Source organism: Myxine glutinosa, chromosome 2 (genome assembly GCF_964187855.1).
Source record: "Myxine glutinosa chromosome 2, kmMyxGlut1.1, whole genome shotgun sequence".
In the NCBI taxonomy this organism is placed as follows: Eukaryota; Metazoa; Chordata; class Myxini; order Myxiniformes; family Myxinidae; genus Myxine; species Myxine glutinosa.
In genome coordinates, this window is record NC_136262.1 from 114,903,413 (window position 1) to 114,929,367 (window position 25,955).

General features: G+C 50.1%; 1 protein-coding gene across 3 annotated transcripts in view; it reads right to left on the reverse strand.

The window, feature by feature from the left end:
- LOC137421380 (tyrosine-protein phosphatase non-receptor type 11) overlaps window positions 1-25,955 on the reverse strand; it is a 53,664-nt gene that overhangs the window by 2,416 nt on the left and 25,293 nt on the right. For all 3 annotated transcript variants that reach the window (XM_068107384.2, XM_078771461.1, XM_068107386.2), the window contains 9 exons: window positions 17,367-17,483; window positions 15,450-15,587; window positions 14,753-14,849; window positions 14,529-14,608; window positions 13,262-13,411; window positions 11,703-11,834; window positions 3,425-3,579; window positions 3,233-3,300; window positions 3,006-3,157 (listed from right to left, as the gene is read on the reverse strand). In XM_068107384.2, the coding sequence (XP_067963485.2) occupies window positions 3,006-3,157; window positions 3,233-3,300; window positions 3,425-3,579; window positions 11,703-11,834; window positions 13,262-13,411; window positions 14,529-14,608; window positions 14,753-14,849; window positions 15,450-15,587; window positions 17,367-17,483 (1,089 nt within the window). The remainder of the gene's footprint in view (window positions 1-3,005; window positions 3,158-3,232; window positions 3,301-3,424; window positions 3,580-11,702; window positions 11,835-13,261; window positions 13,412-14,528; window positions 14,609-14,752; window positions 14,850-15,449; window positions 15,588-17,366; window positions 17,484-25,955) is intronic.

The following is a 25,955-nucleotide window of genomic DNA, read 5'->3' on the forward strand; positions in this document are numbered from 1 at the left end:
GCAAAGATTGTACGTGAATCCCCAATGAAGACCACTTGGTGGTCAAAACGTCAGGGCCTGACCCTGGTGTGCTGGGCAGCTATTTCAGGTGGTGCGCACACCTTCAAAACAACAGGGCCTCAACCTGATGTACTGGGCAGCTATTTCAGGTGGTGCGCACACCTTCAAAACAACAGGGCCTCAACCTGATGTGCTGGGCAGCTATTTCAGGTGGTGCGCAAAGAACCAAGCTTCACACGGTGAAGAAATTGCTCAACGATTACTCGTTTCCTGTTCACGAGTCCTGGCGATCGAATTAATGGTCATTCATTTAAATCTTAATGGTTAGATCACAATAAACCTACGTCTGCATACATCTATTTCGGTGCCGGTCACCGGTCTTTTTACCTGCCAGGTGTCCATGTTAGACCAGAAGCTTTTTGTCGAAAAAAAAAGGACATTACTTTTTATTTTTACCAGGTGACATTGAACTATGCAGAAGTGTTCCGGTTAAACGATTTACTTGTGAAAGCCTCATCAAAATGTCATCGACAATAATCCATAACTTCCCTTTTCCCTCACTCTTTAACCCTCGCTCTCCTCCCAAATTTCAACCCACTCCTTCCTCCAGGTCTTCAAAACAGCTGTTCACCACCATCTCTTATCTTCCCCCATCCAAAACCTTGATCTTTTCTACCCCCGTTAATTCACCCCAGATCCACTTTTTTTTGAAATCCCAACTTCTTTCTTTCCTGAAAGTCCTAGCAGTGTCCATGTGTTTTATACCTCTCCCACCCCCACCCCCCCCCCACCCCTTCCGATGCCTCCTCCCCCCCACAGATCTCCTGATGTTCCTGTTCTCTGCTGTTGTACCTATGTGCTTCCCTCTCTTTCCCCATCTTGTCTCACGCTCCCTTTATTGTATGTTTTGTGTGTCCGTTATTTTTTTGGGGGGGGATCGATGTTAGCTCTTACACGAGCCTCGATCTTGTATACAACAACAAAAAAATTCCCAGTCATCCGTCTCCGACACGCCTTTTCTTTGTTATTGTGACTAGTCGCAATGGTCAATTTATCCAATCAGAAGGCTTTGCCAAGTTAGCCCAGACGATGTGCGAATCACTGGACTTTCCGGTCCTCCTGGCAAGTGAAGGGCACACAAGATGTAACCATTCATTTCATTGGCTAAGAGTCCAATCCTGGACGGGTCGCCACTTCTTAAGCAGGCCACCTTAACCGTTAAGCCACCAGGCTCCTTTATCTATTAATTACTCCCAAAGGCGAGCATTCCATTGGCATTTGATTCTGAATCATTTGATGATTTTCCATCGAAATCCAACTTTCATAAAGGTTTTGCACATGAAAGTTGCCTTTGCTCATTCCCTTCCTCAAGCCTGGTGTTGGCTTAGCGGTTAGGGTGCCAGCTTGGGATCATAGGATCCTGGGTTTGAATCCCAGGTGATCGCTGAATTAACACCAGGGGGGTTGACTCCGTCTGTCATCCTTCCGAGGTCCCGCAAATTGAGTACCAGTTCACTGGTAATTCCCTGTGTGTCGCAAGAGGCGACTAACAGGGTTGGCGGCAGGAAGGGCATCCGGCCATAAAACATTGCTTCAAAAAGGGGACCACGGTGCCCAAAAAAGGCCAACCCCTGCTCTGTGGGGAAAAATAGCCTCTAAAGGTGGTTCTTCTTCTTTCGCTCATTGCCTTCCTCAATGATGTGGTCCCACCTAGTCCAAAAATATCATCGGATGAATAAAAGTGATCATCGCAAGCTATGATTTCTATGAGAACTGAAGATACGAAATACATACATCACTGCGTCTGCCGAACAAAAGGTATACGAGTGATGTCACAACTGTTTGAGACAAAAGGTATGCGAGTGATGTCACAACTGTTTGAGACAAAAAGGTATGCGAGTGATGTCACAACTGTTTGAGACAAAAGGCATGCGAGTGATGTCACAACTGTTTGAGACAAAAAGGTATGCGAGTGATGTCACAACTGTTTGAGACAAAAAGTATGCGAGTGATGTCACAACCGTTTGAGACAAAAGGTATGTGAGTGATGTCACAACTGTTTGAGACAAAAGGTATGTGAGTGATGTCACAACCGTTTGAGACAAAAGGTATGCGAGTGATGTCACAACCGTTTGAGACAAAAGGTATGTGAGTGATGTCACAACCGTTTGAGACAAAAGGTATGTGAGTGATGTCACAACCGTTTGAGACAAAAGGTATGTGAGTGATGTCACAACCGTTTGAGACAAAAGGTATGTGAGTGATGTCACAACCGTTTGAGACAAAAGGTATGTGAGTGATGTCACAACCGTTTGAGACAAAAGTATGTGTGATGTCACAACTGTTTGAGGCAAAAGGTATGTGAGTGATGTCACAACTGTTTGAGACAAAAAGTATGCGAGTGATGTCACAACCGTTTGAGACAAAAAGTATGCGAGTGATGTTACAACCGTTTGAGACAAAAGGTATGCGAGTGATGTCACAACTGTTTGAGACAAAAAGTATGCGAGTGATGTCACAACTGTTTGAGACAAAAGGTATGCGAGTGATGTCACAACTGTTTGAGACAAAAGGTATACGAGTGATGTCACAACCGTTTGAGACAAAAGGTATGTGAGTGATGTCACAACTGTTTGAGACAAAAGGTATGCGAGTGATGTCACAACTGTTTGAGACAAAAAGTATGCGAGTGATGTCACAACCGTTTGAGACAAAAGGTATGCGAGTGATGTCACAACTGTTTGAGACAAAAGGTATACGAGTGATGTCACAACTGTTTGAGGCAAAAGTATGCGAGTGATGTCACAACTGTTTGAGACAAAAAGTATGCGAGTGATGTCACAACTGTTTGAGACAAAAGGTATGCGAGTGATGTCACAACTGTTTGAGACAAAAAGTATGCGAGTGATGTCACAACTGTGAGACAAAAGGTATACGAGTGATGTCACAACTGTTTGAGACTTAAGTGACACGTTTCCTCTTCACCACACACTCCAGGAACTCACCTTTCTTGGCGTGCCCTCTTTCCTGAGATTTTCTATGAAGTGCATCACAACCTCGTACACAAATCGAAACTGACTCTCCGTCTGCACCAGGCCCGAGCGCTGGGACCTCACCCACTGCACCACCCATGGGATGTCGATGCTGCAGTTTGGGCCTGAGGAAAGAAATAAGGAATCACATCCATGTTCCATCGGTGGCATTAGCTCTTTTTGTCTGCTTCATGTCTGACCTTTGTGCAGGATCATGTCGGTCAGGATATCTATGACGATCAACGTTCCTGTTCGACCAATTCCGGCACTGGGAGAGAAAGGCAAAAAGAAGGTAAGAGCAGGTGCGTTTTCGTAAGCCAGGTACATGTGCATATGGAGCAGCGGTCGGTGGCCGATCACCAGGGATGGCACCAAACGCCAACCGATCTCACCTGCAGTGCACGATAATGGGTCCGGCCTCAGGTAGACCTCCCTGCCGTTTCGCCACCTCTTCCAAAAACCCGATCACCTCTCCAAGGTCGCCCGGCACACCGTGATCGGGCCAAGCTTTGTACTGGTACTGCCAAATGGTGCGTACCGCCGTGGGCTGCACGCACAGACATGGACTCGTTTATGTAGAGAGGGTAACAATAGTCCAGTCAATCTACGCCATTTTGGGGTCGAACCCACCACAAATTGCAATAGTAATGAAACATGCATTTTTCAATGTCAAATTTAGTGGAGAATGACATACTAAAAGTCAAGGAGAATCGGAGCATTGGAACATTTCCAATTTTTGCAATCTTTAAGAGAAGGTTTTAAGCGAAAATCTGCATAAAGTTTTCAGAGCAAAAACTGTTTCCGTGCTAAATCCTTATGAGATCCTGCAATTTTATGTCCCTGAGGCCTGCAATGTAATGGCTTTATGTGAACAAGTTCATATCGTACTATATATACCAAAAAAAATCGTTAAATAATATTGAAAATAATATTGAAAAAAAAATATATATATTGAAAAAAAAAAAAGTGTTTTATTTAATAATTGAATGAACTGCGATTCAAGCACCAACCTAAGAGCTTATTCTTCTTCTGGATCACTTTCTGGTTCTGACAAGGTCACATTAGAACAGTGAAGTCCTTTGCAATCACTGCATGCGTAAGAGCATTCCAGGCTGTACTTGCGACAGCTGCATCGTAGGGTGCTGCAGTCTGTTTTGCAGCCACAGTGGATGGCATCTAGAAGGTAATCTGGAGCAGGCTTCATCTCGGTCATCACGGGAACCATTCTCTCGTCACGGATAGCCCATCCCCAACCATTGGCATCCATGGCAACTCCTTGCCACTGCTGAACCTGAACATACACCCGTAGGCAATGTTGCTTTGCAGATGCTGATGTAGGGGGCAGGGTACGAGGCTCAACTCTGACAGTGCTTGTTGAAACCTTCTGGTGGAAGCGTTGAAGCCTCAGCATGTCCAGTGTTTCCCCGGGCTGGGCATTATACAAGCAAACCAGGGCATTCTCTCCAGCTGTCATGACATCCTCTTTTGACGCTCCAGGAGTGTTGAAGTTTGCCAAAAGCTCGGAGAAATACGCACTGGAGTTCAGCTTCTTCAAGGCTGTTGATTTGCCAATCGAGTAAATTCTTGACGTGGTATCACAACCCAGGAGTCCATGTGCAACAAGAAGCTTGTCACAAACATTGCGTCCAAGTGTCTTTTGCACTTGCTCGATATTCCAACATCTTGCTTGCCTCCTTGACGTCAGCTTAGGCTCAGGTCGGAAGAACAGGTTGTGAGATGTGGGCCCTGCACGACTGCAAAGGAGAACAAGAAGATCGGTGTCGTCGCCAACTATCACGGTGTCCTTGGTGTTTGCACATGCAATGGCTGTCTCCACTATGAGAACATCTGCATCTGCCCTGGCATGATGAACAGCGTTGTGCCGCCGTTGAAGGTCATCACTCAGTAGATTGATGAAACGTTGTTTATTTGTTTGGTTGGCAAGGAAGTCATCTTTCTTCATAGTACATACCATGTCCGTTGTGAAGTTGACAAGGGGACTGCTGTGAGATCGAACGCGCCTGCTGTGCGCTACATCTTTGGTGGAGGGTGCGCTCACATATCCATCGAACACTATGACAGCGTTACCATACCTGTCTCCAACATATCGCACGTAGTGACTGGCGATTCCTCCATATGTCTCGCCAGAATTCCAAGGAATTCTGTGTAGCAATGCCCCACCATCCAGAACATATTGCACATTCTGTGGCAGCACTGTGTTGCGAACGTCAAGGGGGAGTTGTTGCCAAATGGCTTCGGCTAGCGCTGGCTTGTCGGCCTCAAGCAGGATATCAGTGGTCTTAAACAGTGCTGGTGGGAAACTGCTTAGTTCGTACTTGAAGACATCTTTGAGGTCATCACAGCGTGATCCTGCCGTACTCAGACGTTGGAACAACAGTTGTGGATCTATCAGAACGGATTGTCTGCCAATTTTCAATGATGAACGTGTGTCAAGAGTCACAACCTGATCTTTCTTCTTGAACGTGTGATCAAGAACCTTTTTGTCAAGCATTCCATCTAAGATCTTCCTGCCGACTGACGCTGCTTGGTCAGCATTGACCGAATCTCCAGCTGTGATGCCAGTGTCAATGCTTTGCAGAGTTGGATCGTTTCCAAAGGGATCCTTCGATGACAGGTAGTGAATAAGTTTGTGCGTGTCATCTGTGTCCCGTCCTTGTCGAGCTGCGCTTTGTTCTTTGTGCTGGTCGCTGGTCCCATACTGCACTGATGTGTACTCTTGCAAAGCCATGTTGACCTCTGCACATATGGGGGTGGACAGCAGCCACGTGATCCTTTGCGGCTCGCTCATTCCACGACCCCTTGTTAGTCCCCCTGTGGTTTTCACACTTCTCATGAGCACTTGCTCGATCACAAGATCTGTGGACAAGCCGGCCCAGTACCGATCTGAACGCCGCACTACGTGAAATCCATTCTGGAACTGATGGTGAACCTCCGGATGCTGAATAGACAGTTGAGCCAGTCGCTGCAGGTAGATGTACACAGATGTTGTGTACAGATTGTGGCCTGCAGCTGCTAGGTAGGGCAACATGTCGTGCAAAGCGTGCACGTGTAGACGCCAGTCACCAGTGCGTTCCGACCTCAGGAATGTCCTCAGAATGTCTATCATGTCCATGTATTGCAGCCATAGCTGTGCTGTACGCAGATCCTTCTTCGATTGTCGAGCAACATTCATGATGTCACGAACAGAGTCCAGAACCGGGGCTGAAAGGATATCTTCAGTGCAACCCTCACCCTTCAACAATGAATCATACAGGTTTCGTAGCTCACACAGGTCAACTGGGCCAGCTCCCACACTTTGCGACCCTGACTCGGTATCACGCGGATCCATGGCTGCCTGTCCTGCCTCGGTATCATGCGGATCCATGGCTGCCTGTGCCTCATCTATGCTTTGCATTATCGCGTCTTCACTTGGTTCGTCATCTCCTGTAGTGCCCTGAGGGCCATCATCCTGAGCCTGCGAACAAGTAGGCACTAGCGTACCAAGTACCCTTTCTGCGAGGCGAGTGTTCAGTGCTGCATCAACCAAGAGATGACCACGGATAGCTCGGTCATATGCCTTGCCAGAGAGCATGTGCGTTACAGTGTTCTCAGCATACACCAGTTCCAGAACAGAGCGCAGTCCAGATCCTGACATGATATTTCCAATACTCCCCAAGAAGCTCATCAACGTGTGGAAGCCTCCCAAGCGCAGTACAACCTTACGCAAGTCACTGCCCTCCGGTTGGCTTTCGATGATGGTAAGCGCCTTCCACCAAAGTGGTTGGTCAAATGTGATGATGACCTTTGCGTTGTACTGTTTGGCGTGCTCACATTGAAATGTCAATGTTGAATAGATGCAAGTTGGATCACTGCTGTTCATGTCGATCATGGGAAGCAGAAAGATTGCAGACTGACCTGGATGTACACCAGTGTGCACGGCTTGCATCATGCCAGACCATGCTGGTTGTGGTGAGCGCAATGTGAGGGACAGCTTCCAGAGGAGGTCAAGGTTGGTAGATCTGTCCTTTTCCATCTCATCTTGCAGAACCTCATACCTCAGAGTATCTAGACCATCGCAAGGTGATGTCAGATGCCGGATGTTTATCCGACCCACAGCTTCAACATCCTTCAGTGTCACAGATAAACGTGGCACTCTTGTTGATGTCCGGCGGGGGCCAGGAGTGACAGACGCAATCATTCCCATCCCGTGGAATGTGTTGAGGCCATCTATTGTACGGATGTTGTGATCGACATTGTCCGCCATATATTGGATGACCTGCTCTGGCCGGTAGTTTGGTATGCCTGTCCCTAGTGTAACTGCTGCACTCCGTTCATACCTTTGTATCTCATGATAAGAACTGCAATATCCGTGAGCATGGAGCGTGTCGATCAAGAACTTTGATGCAAAATGATGGTGCATCTGTACACCCAGTCCTATCTGTAGATCATTGTTCGTGTAATTAAATTTTATTCACCTAATTAGGCTTTGTTCACCTAATTAGACTAGAGTAAAATCTAATTTGATATAAGAATATGATAGACCATTATATTAGCTTTCAAAATTCATTGATATGTATATTTTCGAAAAAATTCAATTTTATTGGGATAAAGCTACCTTAAATGTCAATTATCTCAATATATATACCTTTACATGTCAAATGTATTGTAAAACCAGGGCATAAGGCCTGTCTTACACTCTTAAACACTTACATTTCTGACATCTTTTGAGAATGTGAACGAAATAACAAATTAAGTGCATTATTTTGTGCTTTTTATTAGCTTATTTTCGTGCATAACTGTCAAAAAGTGGTTGCTCGAAATGAATGTGTTCCAATGCCTCGTTATTCCTTGACTTTTACTATGTTATTACATGGGTCAAAAGAAGCAAAAATGCCAAGTTTCATTACTATTGCAATTTGTGGTGGGTATATTCGTAAAATGACCGGCCTACAAGGTTTGTGGCCTGGTCAGGCTTGTGAGGGGGACAAATCAGGTGTGGTGAGGAGGACAAATCAGGTGTGGTGAGGAGGACAAATCAGATGTGGTGAGGGGGACAAATCAGGTGTGAGGGGGACAAATCAGGTGTGGTGAGGGGACAAATCAGGTGTGGTGAGGGCACAAATCATGTGTGGTGAGGGGGACAAATCAGGTGTGGTGAGGGGGACAAATCAGGTGTGGTGAGGGGGACAAATCAGATGTGGTGAGGGGGACAAATCAGGTGTGGTGAGGAGGACAAATCAGGTGTGGTGAGGAGGACAAATCAGGTGTGGTGAGGGGGACAAATCAGGTGTGGTGAGGGGGACAAATCAGGTGTGGTGAGGAGGACAAATCAGGTGTGGTGAGGGGGACAAATCAGGTGTGGTGAGGAGGACAAATCAGGTGTGGTGAGGGGGACAAATCAGCTGTGGTGAGGAGGACAAATCAGGTGTGGTGAGAAGGACAAATCAGGTGTGGTGAGAAGGACAAATCAGGTGTGGTGAGGGGGACAAATCAGCTGTGGTGAGGGGGACAAATCAGGTGGGGCGAGGAGGCCAAATCAGGTGTGGTGAGGAGGACAAATCAGGTGTGGTGAGGGGGACAAATCATGTGTGGCGAGACTAGAAATGAGGAGATGGAAAACTGCAAGGCCCAAAATGAAACTGTCGGCGGTGGGAGAGAGGAAGGCCTTGTACATTCGAGGTTGTGCAAACAAGCCACTATTTACTCTACCTACGATGATGTTAGTTGGCATTTAATTATCTTTGAACAAAATGGTTTCCCATAATACATGAACGCCATTGAACTTTTAACGACGTCCCTCGCTCTTCCATGAGCGGAGACAGATGTTTCGTACAAAGCAACAAGACAAGCCTGGACGATCGGACTCTGTGGAAGATTCCTCCTTGTGGTTCTTATTCCCATTATTGATGAACCGGCAGAAACGTGCGCAGGTTTTCGTTTCCTCATGTGCATCATGCAATCTGTCCAATTGGGCCGAAAATGTACATGTGAGGGGGGCCGACAATGTACACATGTGGAGAAGGGGGCCGACAATGTACATGTGAGGGGGGCCGACAATGTACACATGTGGAGAAGGGGGCCGACAATGTACATGTGAGGGGGGCCGACAATGTACACATGTGGAGAAGGGGGCCGACAATGTACATGTGAGGGGGGCCGACAATGTACACATGTGGAGAAGGGGGCCGAAAATGTACATGTGAGGGGGGGCGACAATGTACACATGTGGAGAAGGAGGCCGACAATGTACATGTGAGGGGGGCCGACAATGTACACATGTGGAGAAGGGGGCCGAAAATGTACATGTGAGGGGGGCTGACAATGTACACATGTGGAGAAGGGGGCCGACAATGTACATGTGAGGGGGGCCGACAATGTACACATGTGGAGAAGGGGGCCGAAAATGTACATGTGAAGGGGCCCGACAATGTACATGTGAGGGGGGCCGACAATGTACACATGTGGAGAAGGGGGCCGAAAATGTACATGTGAGGGGGGGCGACAATGTACACATGTGGAGAAGGAGGCCGACAATGTACATGTGAGGGGGGCCGACAATGTACACATGTGGAGAAGGGGGCCGAAAATGTACATGTGAGGGGGGCTGACAATGTACACATGTGGAGAAGGGGGCCGACAATGTACATGTGAGGGGGGCCGACAATGTACACATGTGGAGAAGGGGGCCGAAAATGTACATGTGAAGGGGGCCGACAATGTACACATGTGGAGAATGGGGCCGATAATGTACATGTGAGGGGGGCCGACAATGTACACATGCGGAGAAGGGGGCCGAAAATGTACATGTGAGGGGGGCCGACAATGTACACATGTGGAGAAGGGGGCCGACAATGTACACATGTGGAGAAGGGGGCCGAAAATGTACATGTGAGGGGGGCCAACAATGTACACATGTGGAGAAGGGGGCCGACAATGTACATGTGAGGAGGGCCGACAATGCACACATGTGGAGATGGGGGCCGAAATGTACATGTGAGGGGGGCCGACAATGTACACATGTGGAGAAGGGGGCTGACAATGTACACATGTGGAGAAGGGGGCCAACAATGTACACATGTGGAGAAGGGGGCCGAAAATGTACATGTGAGGGGGGCCGACAATGTACACATGTGGAGAAGCGGGCCGAAACTGTACATGTGAGGGGGGCCGACAATGTACACATGTGGAGAAGGGGGCCGACAATGTACATGTGAGGGGGGCTGACAATGTACACATGTGGAGAAGGAGGCCGAAAATGTACATGTGAGGGGGCCGACAATGTACACATGTGGAGAAGGGGCCGACAATGTACACATGTGGAGAAGGGGGCCGAAAATGTACATGTGAGGGGCCGACAATGTACACATGTGGAGAAGGGGCCGACAATGTACACATGTGGAGAAGGGGGCCGAAAATGTACATGTGAGGGGGGCCGACAACGTATACGTGTGGGGAAGGGGGCCGACAGCATACACATGTGGAGAAGGGGGCCGACAGCTTACACATGTGGAGAAGGGGGCCGTCAACATACACATGTGGAGAAAGGGGCCGACAGCATACACGTGTGGAGAAGGGGGCCGCCAGCGTACACATGTGGAGGAGGGGGCCGACAGTGCACACATGTGGAGAAGGGGGCCGACAGCGTACACATGTGGAGGAGGGGACCGACAGCGTACACATGTGGAGGAGGGGACCGACAGCGTACACATGTGTCGGAGTGTGCTGCAATGTGTCGGAGTGTGCTGCAGTGTGTCGGAGTGTGCTGCAGTGTGTCGGAGTGTGCTGCAGTGTGTCGGAGTGTGCTGCAGTGTCGGAGTGTGCTGCAGTGTGTCGGAGTGTGCTGCAGTGTGTCGGAGTGTGCTGCAGTGTGTCGGAGTGTGCTGCAGTGTGTCGGAGTGTGCTGCAGTGTGTCGGAGTGTGCTGCAGTGTGTCGGAGTGTGCTGCAGTGTGTCGGAGTGTGCTGCAGTGTGTCGGAGTGTGCTGCAGTGTGTCGGAGTGTGCTGCAGTGTCGGAGTGTGCTGCAGTGTCGGAGTGTGCTGCAGTGTCTCGAAGTGTGCTTCAGTGTCTCGGAGTGTGCTGCAGTGTGTCGGAGTGTGTTGCAGTGTGTCAGAGTGTGCTGCAGTGTCGGAATGTGCTGCAGTGTGTCGGAGTGTGCTGCAGTGTGTCGAAGTGTGCTGCAGTGTGTCGGAGTGTTTTGCAGTGTGTCGGAGTGTGCTGCAGTGTCGGAGTGTGCTGCAGTGTGTCGGAGTGTGCTGCAGTGTCGGAGTGTGCTGCAGTGTCTCGGAGTGTGCTGCAGTGTCTCGGAGTGTGCTGCAGTGTGTCGGAGTGTGCTGCAGTATCGCAGTGTGCTGCAGTGTGTCGGAGTGTGCTTTGGTGTGTCGGAGTGTGCTGCAGTTTGTCAGAGTGTGCTGCAGTTTGTCAGAGTGTGCTGCAGTGTGTCCGAGTGTGTTGCAGTGTGTGTGCAGTTTGTCCGAGTGTGCTGCAGTGTGTCGGAGTGTGCTGCAGTGTGCTGCAGTGTGTCGGAGTGTGCTGCATTGTGTCAGAGTGTGCTGCAGTGTGTCCGAGTGTGTTGCAATGTGTCCGAGTGTGTTGCAGTGTGTCCGAGTGTGCTGCAGTGTGTGGGAGTGTGCTGCAGTGCCATTGTGCGAATAAAACGGGCAGAAAACTCACAAAGCCGATGTGCTGCAGGGAAAGTTCCCGAAGAGTATACTCTCGCTTTGCGATTTCATCAACAAGGCCCACCCTCAGCATTCCAAACTCTTTCTCGACCCCAAGCTCCGGCCAATACCGCACACACTTCACCTGTCGGGTGCAAGTACTCAAGTCGCGTCTTTGCTGAAGCACAGGTGAGACGCCAACTGTGTATAATAACATAGACTTGTACATGTGAAGTAAAGGGCTATGTGTTTTTGCCAATGTAATACATATAGATAACTTGTAATTAACGTGTTCAAAATTGAGAGGACAAAGCAATGAGATACAAATGGGATATGGGATACAAACTCGAACCGTCGTCCATAATGATGCTCATATTCTCAGTGCATAATAATTGCTGCAAAGAGCAGACTCATCTTAAAATAATCGTCAGATCTCAGTTATGAATTTAAAAAATGGAATTGAACCTCAGTCCTTCACATATGATAACTTAGTCCTTCACATGTGATAACTTCATCGATAGATAATACAGCTCCTTACTTAACATCATCCCAGTTAACATTGTTTCGTTATAATGTAGCAAGGCTTCAAATAATGTCGTGTTGATTCACCCATAACTCGCTATTACGTCGTCGAAATAGATTTATTTGTCATGAGATCAATCGATCCATTTAACATTGTTTCACTTCACGTCGTTTCACTTCACGTCGTTTCGCATCACGTCGTTTCGCTTACCGTTGTTTAGCTTACCGTCATTTCGCTTACGGTCGTTTCGCTTATCGTCGTTTCGCTTATCGTCGTTTCGCTTATCGTCGTTTCACTTACCGTCACTTCGCTTATCATCGTTTCACGTAACGTCGTTCCACTTGCCGTCGTTCCACTTGCCGTCGTTCCACTTGCCGTCGTTCCACTTGCCGTCGTTCCACTTGCCGTCGTTCCACTTGCCGTCGTTCCACTTGCCGTCGTTCCACTTGCCGTCGTTCCACTTGCCGTCGTTCCACTTGCCGTCGTTCCACTTGCCGTCGTTCCACTTACCGTCGTTCCACTTACCGTCGTTCCACTTAACGTCGTTCCACTTAACGTCGTTCCACTTGCCGTCGTTCCACTTGCCGTCGTTCCACTTGCCGTCGTTCCACTTGCCGTCGTTCCACTTGCCGTCGTTCCACTTACCGTCGTTCCACTTACCGTCGTTCCACTTTCCACTTACCGTCGTTCCACTTACCGTCGTTCCACTTACCGTCGTTCCACTTAACGCCGTTCCACTTACCATTGTTCCACTTACCGTCGTTCCACTTAACGCCGTTCCACTTAACGTCGTTCCACTTACCGCCGTTCCACTTACCGTCGTTCCACTTACCGTCATTTCACTTACCGTCGTTTCACTTAACGTCGTGGTTTTCATGAACGTGCCCACCACGTTAACCAAGTGCAACAGATCAGAGGAGAGAGAGAAGAGTCAGAAGGAGTGGAGGAGGGACCGATCGCCGTGATGACGAGATGACACCACAAATAAAAATGGAACTCGGATCGGTGCGTGCCGGAAGGTGAAGACCGAGGCTCGCGGGGATTCTAACCTTGCCACGCTCGACCTCTCTGGTGGTCATGACGATAACTCGAGAGCCTTCCTGGTAGATCATTCGCCAGAAGTCCGTGAGCGTGTTCTGCAAGCAGCCTTGGGTAGCGACGTACCGCTTGGGCTCACTGCATCCTTTCTCTTGTGGGGCCTGCAAACATGTCCACACTGTTGATTATATGGATTTCTAGAATTACCACATGTTGTCTTCATGACGTCATGTCTACCAACCACAATGACGGTGGAAATTGGTATCAAACCCCCAAACAGGCCGGAGATAAGCTTCCCCAACTAGTCTTACATGACACGTCACTGTGTTTCTGGTTTACGTAGTTAATGGTTCCAAGGTTCTCGATGTACTCCGGCCTGTTCCATAACATTGAGAATACTCCGCTTGACACGTTCCTTACTATCCAGCCTCTCGGCCATTTTGTATTCTACGTATCTGTGGGTTATTCCCACTTTTTCCTTTCTCACCATAAGAGGCCGAGCCAAGTCATCGGTTATAAATTGTTCCCTGGGGATCCCCTCATGTTACAGCACACATGTGGCATAGAGGTCAAAGAGGACCGGGGGCAGCTCTTTGCTTCCATGTTGTATATTGGGGTTTGGTGTCCATCCTCAAACTCTACTGACATTTCAAATGGCTCCATCCGCATAACACAAGCATTCTTTAGATTAATTAAAATAAAAAGATTACCCTTAGACCTCTTGGCAAAAGGTAATCTTGTTAATATATGATGTTGTGTTAAACTAAAATGGTTTTGTTTTTTGTTTACGAAGACCAGGCATATGAAAGAACGAGGTGACAGACAATGCGCAGATAGTGGTATCTGGGTAACTCGGGGATGCAACACAGGGAAGAGAGAGAAAGGGGAAGGAGATGATCCGCTAATGGATGAGGGGTGTTAAGGAGGATATAGAAAAGAGTGCGGATAGCGATGGAGGATCACCTGTGGTGGTGGTGCACTACCAGCTTGCAACACAGGAAGGAAGAGTGGGATATATAAGGTACTGAAGAAGGACATTTCACAAGCAGAATAGGTGAGCAGAGCAAGCCTAGATTTTAGAAATTTCACAAAGAGAGGGAGGAGGAAGAGAGTCGCAAAAACACATGTGACATGGAAGGACCAAAGTGCAGAGAGACGAGACACCGAGAGACTGAGATAGGCCACAACTTGACTGCAATGAGATCTTTTGTACAAATGTCAGTGCGTACGTACAGACACACGGACACGTTTTCATGAGGATTCCAAAGACATACATACCGTGACGATATTTGCATTGATGTAATCAGAACCTATAACGTCCGGGTCGCCATCTTTCAAAACCACCCTTGTGTGGTCAACTGAGGAAATGGAGGGAAGGTGTGGACGAGGGAGAGGATTACTTTATATTAGTTCAACATTGAAGGTTTTATGAAGAAACAAAGTTCCACACATCACCCACAATGCCCCCCAACCCCCTTATCACCCCCATTTTCCCAGCATACATGGCAGGATATTCTTGTAGCGGTTCTTGCTCTTGTTTTCAGGCCTTTGGCCTTCATGTCGACTATACAGCAATTTCCCCTCTTGCTGCTGCAAAACCTGGACAAAGAGCACACCACGGTCTCATGCAGCACCAGGAGGCACCACATTGGTACTGATGAGCACCACATTACCCCTCAAACATTCATTACGTCCGCCACCGAAGGTGGATGGAGGTTATGTTTTCACACCTGTCTGTTTGTTTGTTTGCGAACAGGATATCTCAATATGGACGGATTCGGACGAAACTTGGTGGACAGGTTGGGTGTGAGACAAGGACAAATCGATTCATCCAGATGCGAGAATTTTAAAAATTATTGCGTGATTCTTTGATCACCATTGATTGACAGGCCAAAACGATGTGTAGCATGATATTTCAAAAAGTTGGAGATGACATGTCAAAACTAGGTGGACAGGTTGGTTAGGTGACAAGAAGAAGCCGATTTGATTCTGGTTCAGGTCGGATCCAGATCTGACCTATCAGTGAATAGCAAACGTAAACCGTTGAGCCTGGTGGAGGTTTGCTCTCTACCGAGTGTCATTCGAGTTTCATTCTGAAGTGATAGTGTGTACAAGGGACCAGGTGAACCTTCACCTGATTACCTAATGCCCTTCCCTCACCTACCCTTACCCCAGAATCACTGAACCATTAACCCTTACCTCAAACTCTTCATGAAAACCCTGACTCGAGGACTCTCCCGTTCCCTTGGACACTTGATCACCACCGACTCCCGCTTTGCTCAGCTCCGCTATCCGCTGCCCGATTTCCGCAGCATTAATGATGGTTGCGTAAAGTGGCTGGTGGTGGATGACAGGGAGGATGACATAATGGCAAAGATAGATAAATCTTCAATGTGAAGGGGTGGGTGGAGTGGGGTTGATAAAATGACAAAAATACCCCATCACCCAATGTGAAGTGTACCCCATCACCCAATGTGAAGTGTACCCCATCACCCAATGTGAAGTGTACCCCATCACCCAATGTGAAGTGTACCCCATCACCCAATGTGAAGTGTACCCTATCACCCAATGTGAAGTGTACCCGGTCACCCAATGTGAAGTGTACCCCATCACCCAATGTGAAGTTTACCCCATCACCCAATGTGAAGTGTACCCCATCACCCAATGTGAAGTTTACCCCATCACCCAATGTGAAGTTTACCCCATCACCCAATGTGAAGTTTACCCCATCACCCAATGTGAAGTGTACCCCATCACCCAATGTGAAGTGTACCCCATCACCCAATGTGAAGTGTACCCCATCACCCAATGTGAAGTGTACCCCATCACCCAATGTGAAGTTTACCCCATCACCCAATGTGAAGTGTACCCCATCACCCAATGTGAAGTTTACCCCATCACCCAATGTGAAGTTTACCCCATCACCCAATGTGAAGTGTACCCCATCACCCAATGTGAAGTTTACCCCATCACCCAATGTGAAGTTTACCCCATCACCCAATGTGAAGTGTAGCTTCAATCAGCATCATACATAGCCCATAGCAGCGGCCTCCTCTTCACCCCGATCGTGCACCCTCTCACATCCCAGTATTATGAAGGCAATTTGTGTTCTACAGTTAATGTATCTTTTCACTCAATTTAAATAAATGGTTAACGAGTTTTAAAGGTATATAAATTAATTAATTTCAGGTTCTACCGCCATTTTCTGGACAGTGTCTATTACATAACCCTATATAACACGTTACATTAGTTATTCATGCCTGTTGTTTGCGTCCTTTATAACATACTTAAAAACAGTACGTTTCCAGCTTGGAATGATTTTTAATTGTGTTCGACTGCCAGACAGAGTAAAAATATTAACTCGCTCCTCTGCGGAAGCCTGGTGTTGGCTTAGCGGTTAGGGTGCAGGCTTGGGATCCTAGGATCCCGAGTTCGAATCCCGGCCGATCGTTGAATTAACGCATGGGGGGTTGACTCGGCCTGTCATCCTTCCGAGGTCCGGAAATTGAGTACCCGCTTGCTGGTAAGAATGATCTCAGGGTGCACCCCGGCTTAGAATAGGTACACCGTATCCCTGCGTGTTGTAAGAGGCGACTAAAGGGTTGGCATCCGGATGGGCATCCGGCTATCAAAACATTGCCTCAAAAAGGGAACCATGATGATTGTCATGGGGCCCTCTAGCGGGGAAAATGGCCTTAAAAAAAAAAAGGGAAAAGGGAACTCCTCTCTGCGCATGTGCGGTCGTGATGAATTCAGAGCCAAAGTACGGTAAAGCGGAAAATACGGTAAAATGGCAAATTTGCCTTCCTATTCATGTCCCGATTTGTGTTTAAAATAAAACATTCAATTCAGATAAGTTGTTCCTCAATCAAAAACTGATCAGACGGACGGACGGACATTAACTAATCGATTAACCCCGCTTTTTGCTTCGCGTGCGTGGGGTAAAAAAGAGGTGCAAATGATACTCCGGCAATAATGTGAGAAAACCAATCAACGGTTCCTGGGTTTGAATCCCAAGACCCACTTGCCCTCGCCACGACAGTGAGACAGGTTATATTTTTTCGTAAATAGCATAAGAGATAAGTAAGGACATCACTAATCGGGCTTGCATCACACCTGTGTCATGTGTACGACAATGTTGTTGCTCTCGGTGATGGGCTTGCGCCGGAAGTGCTCCACCAACTCTGGTAGAGAAGCAAAACTCTCCTTCCCACCAATGTTGTACTTGCCTTTCTGTAAATAAATAATTAGTCATCAAGTAAGTCTCACACAATCACCATGGTACAACCCCAATGTCTAACTGCAAAGTAGGCCTCAGAACCTTTCTATCTCAAATACACAGCAATTTGGGGCAGGAATGCAAGAGGTTTTGTACGTGACAATTTTTCCTGAAATACATGATCAACACAGTGTACACCTTCAACATTTGCCAATTATAAAACGTAATCGATGAAGTACAGCAGGTGTAAATATTGAAAAGGCAGATATGCAGGATGAGGATGAACCAAGCGCCCAATGTACCATCACTTTTCAAACTGATTGCTCCTTAGTTCGGGGAATTTACATTTCCAAAGGAGTAAAATATCTCCATGGAGCAATTTGGTTTTAGGAAAACAGACCCAGAGTCACATTATCCATTAACAAGGGGATCATGCTCTACAGTTATCATGGCTATCATATTAAAAGGTGCAAGTAGACGATATGTACCTCCTGAATGAGTGAAGCGCAAATCATTCATTTATCATTTCTTCCATTGCCACAATTATTCCTTCTTTCGGGGTCGGCGGAGGAAAGGTTTTGTCCCAAGTCTTTCACGAACCGGCTGGTCAGGCCCGACGTTCGACTGAAGATGATTAGAAGCATTAATTTGTCATGAGTTCAGTGTGCCGGTGATAACTTGTCTACTCTTCGTGAAAGGTACCGTGGGGTATTTGCCATCCAATAGCTATTCCGAGCAGACGGGACACCCAGCTTAATGCCCACCCGACGAACGGCGCCATTTATGGTGCAACCCCGTTCCTGAAAAGCATCAGTCGGACAGTTTATAGTCTAGTCGGGAATCAAACCCAGGCGCTGCAGAGACAATCAATCAGTCACATAACTATTCAAACCGTTTTCCTGATTAACCCTAAATCATTTCAAAGGGGTAAATTATTTGTTTGAAATGTTATAAAATAAGTGTAATAGGTTTCACCTGTATCTGTATGTAATCAGTGGTTTGACATACTAATCTCCCTACTTATCTAAGGAGTTTTAAGGTGAAACTCACCTGGTCATCCAAACAAGGCAAACATGAAGACCAAGAAGCTTTCCAAAGATGTCAGACATAAAGTGGTGAAGAAGCACCGTTCAGGAGAGGGTTACAAGAAGATTTAAAAGTCACTCATTATCACTTTGAGTTGGTGAATCCGTCATTAAGAAGTGGAAGACGTATCATACCACCACCCAGACTCTACCAGACTCTACCCAGATCAGGTATCCCATCTAAACTCAGCATCCGGACAATCATCTGAAGAAGGGTCAGTGTTCATCAATCAACAACATCCTGTTACCTTCACAAAGCTGGCCTCTATGGACAAGTGGCAAGCAAGAAGCCATTAATGAAAAAGACACATCTGTATGCTCGTATGGAGTTTGTGAAAAAAAGCATCTTAATGATACTGCAGACATGTGGAGAAAAGTTTTGTAGTCAGACGAGACAAAAATGGAACTTTTTGGTCTAAATTCAAAGCGTTACATCTGTCGCAAGTCTAATACTGCACATCACCCAATCAACACCATCTCTACTGTCAAACATGGTGGTGGCAGCATCATGTTATGGGGCTGCTTTTCATCAGTAGGGACTGGCAAGATTGTCAGGATAAAAGGGGAACGGATGGTGCAAAGTACAGGAGAATCCTTGATGAAAACCTGCTTGAGTCGGTCATTAATCTGAAACTGGGTCGGAGATTCACATTTCAACAGGAGAAAGATCCGAAGCACAAAGCTAAGGCCACGCTAGATTGGCTGAAAAAGAAGAAAATTAATGTTCTTGAGTGGCCCAGTCAAAATCCTGACTTGAACCCAACTGAACATTTATGGTGAGACGTGAAGATTTCAATCCATCGACGATCCACATCAAACTTGGCAGAACTAGAGCAATTTTTATGTGAAGAAAGGGCAAAGATTTCACCATCTCCCTGTTCAAAGCTGGTGGAGGCCTACCCAGAAAGGCTTGTGGCAGTAATTGCTGCAAAAGGTGAAGTACTGGCCGAAGGGGCTGAATACTTTCACAACCAGTGAATGTTGATTTGCACATGTTGTTTTTTTACAGGTATTCCTGACAGGTAACCTCCTTCAACTATAACAATGTTTAGTTTGATGACTTACGTTATAAATAAATTTAAAAGTTCATTTTGAAAAATTTCTACGCAATTCGTAATCATATTAAAATAAGCAATTGGGTGTCTGTCTGACCGTGATACATTCAGTCGTTACTTATGCAATCGCAAGCAAACTTGCCAGGGGTACTAAAGGTCGCACGATGGAAATTGGAGTGACTTAATTTGTCCCCCTCCCCAAAGGGAAATTTCCACCTTGGACAAACTCCGTGTTAAGGTGTATAAATAGCTCAGCATGGTGTTTTGTGGGGTACACAGTATCTACAGGAAGTAAAAATTATTATAACCACAAACTATTCTGTCAATTATTTCCAACCTAAGATTACCTTTTAAAACAGCCGCAACTGAAAGAAATTTGGAGTAAACCAGGGGTCCAATAAGATGCTCCATGCCCACCAATAAGCTTGCTATCACCTGCGTTCCTGGAATGGAGTGCTTGCCTGAGTGCTTAAGCCACTTGGTGAGCGCTCCACAAGCGGATTTTGTGGACTGTACATGGATTGCTTATAACTTGTATCTTGGGGCCTCAAATGTCATTTTTCCCCAGCCATATCTTCAAGTGTGATGTGCGATATTGCCGCTGACTCCCATCACGGCCCAATTGTGACCTTTATTCAACGCCCAATTGGGACCTTTATTCAACGCATGACCCAATTCGTAACGCACCCTCGTCTCCAAGCTGTCCGGCCTGGGTTCGAATCCCGACCCGGCTCTAAACTGGTGTTTCACACGCAGGTGATTCATCAATGTGTGCCGTCCCTCGGATTGACCCATATCCTTCATTGACCCACATTGATTGATTGATTGATTGATTGATTGATTGACCCCCTACACCCTCAATCCCCACCTCACCCTCCCTCCGCAGTTACCATATTTACTTCCACCATCTGCAATTAACGGAGGTGAAGTTTTCAACCCTGTCAGTTTGTTTGTGTGCAAGATATCTCAAAAAGTTATTGATGGATTTGGATTTAATTTGGTGGAGGGGTTGTGTGTGCGCCAAAGAAGAATTTATTCGATTTTGGTGAAGATCCAAATCCAGATCTGGATATGAGAATTTTTAAAGCGATTCTTCATTATGGATTGCGATCTGGTAAAAACGATGCATAGCAAGTTATTTCAAGGAATTAGAGATTGATTCAGTCTAAACTTGGTGGAGAGGTTGTGTGTGTGAGAAGGACAAAGTGATTCAGATCTTCACAAACAGGTGAACATGCGAATCCAGATCCGGATATGAGGATTTTAAAAAAATCTTTAAGTGATTCTTCAAAATTGAGAGATGGGGCCAAAAACGATATGTAACATTGTGGCGGACACGATGGCTCGCTGGTGCGATGACATCATTCCGCGCACCAGGAGGGTGTCGGCCACGCCCGAGGCGTAGGCGTGGCCTCGGGATATACACGGGGCTCACAGCCCCGAGCACGGCAGTGCTATAGTTTGATCCGTGGAATAAAGACACTTGTGGTTACATCGTTGTTGCTTCCTTTATTGGCAAAACAAGTCGTGCGCATAGCACCGCACTACATTGGTGACCTCGACTAGTTCAGCCGACGCTGAACTACAGAACGTGCCATGATGAGCAGCAACGCGGTAGCGGTGAAACTCCCCGAGTTTTGGGAAGCTCAGGCGGAGATATGGTTTATGCAGGCAGAAGCCCAGTTTCGGCTTCGTGGCATAACGGCGGATGAGACGCGCTATTTCCACGTCATCGCCGCCCTCGGGCCCGGCACAGCCGCCCGCGTCGTGTCCGTCCTGCGGAACCCACCGGCCGACCACAGGTACGAGGCACTCAAGCGTCGCCTCATCGCCACGTTCGGCCTCACAGAGGACGAACGGGCCGACCGTCTCCTGGACCTTCCCGACCTCGGCGACACGCGACCATCGGTCCGAATGGATCACATGCTGTCGCTACTGGGGGACAAAGCACCGGATTTTTTATTCCGGGCACTCTTTTTACACCAGCTGCCGGCACAGGTATGCCTCGCGTTGGCCGGTTCCACGATAAAGGAGCCCCGCGTGCTGGCCGTCGAGGCCGACAAGTTTTTCGCGGCGTGTGACACGCGGGCGAGCTTCGGTGCGGCCGTCGCGGATCCTGGGGCTGACGCTGATGCTGATGCACCACACCTCGTGGATCTCGAGGCTGATGCACACCGCGTGGCCGCCGCCACGCCCCGTCCACCACCACCGCGAAAACCGCGGCCTCTGCCTTTGCCGCAAACCTGGTGCTATTTCCACGCCAGGTTTGGCCACAAGGCGAGGAGTTGTCGCCCGCCGTGCTCGTCCGGCAAGTCGGGAAACTGCCAAGCCGGCGCTCGGGAACGGCCCTGAGCATCAGCCATTCCGGCAGCCTTCTTTTTATAATGGACACCTTGTCCGGGCACCGTTTCCTATGCGACACGGGTGCACAGGTGAGCGTTATCCCTGCCTCTACGTCCGAAAAGTGAACCGCGGGCCGGGGCCCCGCGTTGCTAGCAGCCAACGGAACACCCATACGCACGTTCGGGAAGTGCTGCCTCTCCCTGCGGTTCGGAGGGCAATGCTTCAAGTGGTCGTTCGTAACCGCCGGAGTGACCATGGCATTGCTCGGTGCGGACTTTCCCTGTGCAAACGGGTTGTTGGTAGACGTAAAGAACAGACGCCTCATCCAGGCTGAAACGTTCAGCTCGCTTGCTTGTGCGCTGAGCAGCTCATTGAGCGGCTCACTGAGCGGCTCGCCGAGCGGCTCGCCAAGCGGCTTGCTGAGCGGTTCGGTCCCGGCGAGGTTGGTTTGTACGCTCCCGGCAGCGGATGAGTTCACCCGCCTCCTCGCCAGTTTCCCGGCCCTCACACGGCCCACCTTCTCGGCGGTGGCCGTAAAGCACGGTGTGGAACATCACATACCCACCGTCGGGCCACCGGTCTATGCCCGGGCCGCCGCCTCGAACCGACGAAGCTCGCGGTGGCGAGAGCGGAGTTCGCTACGCTGGAGTGGCTGGGCATCGTGCGACGCTCCAAGAGTGCTTGGGCGTCGCCGCTACACATCGTGCCAAAGCCTGGCGGGGGATGGCGGCCGTGCGGGGACTACCGCCGCCTCAACGATGCCACCACCCCCGACCGTTACCCGGTTCCTCACATCCAGGACTTTTCCGCCCGGTTGGCAAATATGTCCTGCTTCTCTAAGGTGGACCTCATACGCGGCTACCACCAGGTCCCCGTCAGGCCGGAGGACATCCCGAAGATGGCCGTCATTACGCCATTCGGCCTTTTCGAGTTCCTTCGGATGCCCTTCGGTTTGAAGAATGCAGCTCAGGCGTTCCAACGTCTGATGGACAGCGTCTTGCGCGACCTGGATTTCGTCTACGCCTACCTGGACGACATCCTCATCGCAAGCGCGTCCCGTGAAGAGCACCTCCGCCATCTCCGCACGCTCTTCAAACGCCTGGGCCAGCATGGCCTGATCGTGAACCCCGCCAAGTGCCGGTTCGGCGTCGCTGAGATCGACTTTTTGGGGCACCGCGTCACCAGGCACGGGGCCATCCCCTTACCAGCAAAGGTGGAGGCGGTCAAGGGGTTTCCGCGCCCCCGCACGATCAGGGGGCTCCAGGAGTTCCTGGGCATGGTAAACTTTTACCACCGTTTCCTGCCCCGCATCGCCCAGCTCCTGCGCCCCCTGCACGAGGCCCTCCGGGGGAAGCCGGGCAAAGGTGACATTGTTTGGACCGAGCAGATGGACGCGGCGTTCGCGGGCGGAAAGCTCGCCCTGGTTAATGCCACCATGCTCGCGCACCCGGCGCCCGATGCACCGATCGCCCTCACCACCGACGCGTCGGACTACGCGGTGGGCATGGTGCACAAGCAATGCGTGCGGGGAGCTTGGCAACCGCTGGCGTTTTTCAGCCGGCAGCTTCGCCCGCACGAACGCCGGTACAGTACCTTCGACCGCGAGTTGCTCGGGCTTCACCTGGCGGTCAGGCACTTTCGCCATCTGCTCGAGGGCCGTTCGTTCACGGCCTTAGTCGACCACAAGCCCCTGGTCTTCACGATGGCCAAGGTCGCTGAGCCGTGGTCGGCCCGGCAGCAGCGTCACCTCTCGGCCGTGTCCGAGTACACGACGGACATCCGGCACGTCGCGGGGAAGGACAACCCGGTGGCGGATTGCCTTTCCCGGTCCGTCGCCCACGCAGTCCACCTCGGCATCGACTATGCCCGGATGGCGGTGGACCAGATCACCGACCCCGACGTCCAGGCCTTGCGGACCGCCGTCACGGGCCTCCGCGTCACCGAGGTGCCATTCGACGGCGCGGGCACGGCCCTCTTGTGCGACGTCTCCCTCGGGCGGCCTCGCCCCATCGTGCCCGCGGCCTGGCAGCGCCGGGTTTTTGACGCCATCCATGGCCTGTCTCACCCGGGCATGAAGGCCTCCCAGAGGCTGGTCGCTGACAAGTTCATCTGGCATGGCCTCCGGAAGGTCGTCCGCGATTGGACCAGGACGTGCCTCGCGTGCCAGCGCGCGAAGGTCCACCGCCACAACTGGGCCCCGCTGGCCCCGTTTACGGTGCCCGAACGTCGGTTCGACCACGTTCACGTGGACTTGGTGGGACCTCTGCCCCCCTCGCGGGGTTTCACCCACGTCCTCACCATGGTGGACCGCATCACCCGGTGGCCAGAGGCCGTGCCTTTGGCGGTGACGACGGCGGCGGACGTCACGCAGGCGTTCATCGCCACCTGGGTTGCCCGGTTCGGCGCCCCCTCGGACATCTCGTCCGACCGCGGCCCCCAGTTCACCTCAGAGCTCTGGGTGGCGGTCGCGCGGGGGCTCAGTGTCCAGCTGCACCGTACCACGGCCTATCATCCCCAGGCCAACGGCCTGTGCGAGCGTTTCCACCGCTCCTTAAAGGCCGCGCTCCGGGCCACCCTCCGCGACGGCGGCTGGGTCGACAGGCTCGCCTGGGTCCTGCTGGGCCTCCGGACGGTGCCCAAGGACGACCTGCGCGCATCCGCGGTGGAGTTGGTCTTCGGACAACCGCTGCGGGTGCTGGGCGAGTTCCTCCCCGACTCCACGGCACCATGGTCCACGGCGCAGCAGCGCTCCGCGCTGCAGGAGACCGCCCAGAGGTTCGCCCCGGTACCGACGGCGCACCACGGACGCCCGGCAACGCACGTCGCCCCGGAGCTTCGCACGGCGGAGTACGTGTTCGTCCGACACGACGCCCACCGGACACCGCTGCGGCCCCCGTATGATGGGCCCTTCCGCGTGCTGAAGACCGGGGCGAAGCACTTCACCCTGGACATTGGCGGTACTCCTGACCACATGTCCGTGGACCGCCTCAAACCGGCCCACCTCGACGTGGACCACCCCCCGCCAGTGGCTCAGCCCCCGCGTCGGGGCCGCCCCCCGGCGGGCGGACCCCCGGCACCGCCCAACCCCGCCGGCACGCCGCCCCCCGGCACCGCACCCATCCCAGGGGCAGCCGGTGGCATCCCGGCATCCCAGATGCCGCCAGCCGCCAGAGGGCGCTTCGGCCGGGTCATCCGTTTGCCCTGCAAACTGACCCTTCAGGTGCGCGGGAATTCTGGGGGGGGGGCGCGTGTGGCGGACACGATGGCTCGCTGGCGCGATGACATCACCAGGAGGGTGTCGGCCACGCCAGAGGGGTAGGCGTGGCCTCGGGATATACACGGGGCTCACAGCCCCGAGCACGGCAGTGCTATAGTTTGATCCGTGGAATAAAGACAGTTGTGGTTACATCGTTGTTGCTTCCTTTATTGGCAAAACATGTCGTGCGCATAGCACCGCACTACAACATGATTTTTCAAAAAGTTGTGGATGAGTTATGACCAAACTTGGTGAATGAGTTGATTTGGTAACCAGAACAAGTAGATTCGATTTTGGTTCAGGTCCGAATCCAGATCCGGCCTATCAGTGGGTTACAAAACGTAAACTGTTCACCAGGTGGAGGTGTGCGCTCTACCGAGTGCCCTTCTAGTCTGCCATGTGATTGTCTTGCGAGCTACAGTATCATTGGACAATGGACAATCGTTTATTATGACGACCTGATGATCCGTAATGGCGAGTTTAGTTTTAGTGCTCGGGTTCTTTTCGCCGCATTTTGTGCATGTCTGCTCAATGTTGTTGTTGATATGTATTGGAAACATTTTGTGTATTGACATCGTTGTTGTAAATACATTCACTTGAATAAGGCTTTGGGTAGATTTTGGGATCTGTGAACATCTTAACCTTAAGTGAACCCCCCTAAAAAATTTCTGGGTCCGACCCTGGGACGTACGCATGACGAACCACCTGTTCGCTCCTTTAGGCAGCAGGTGTTTCTTGTTCATCTAA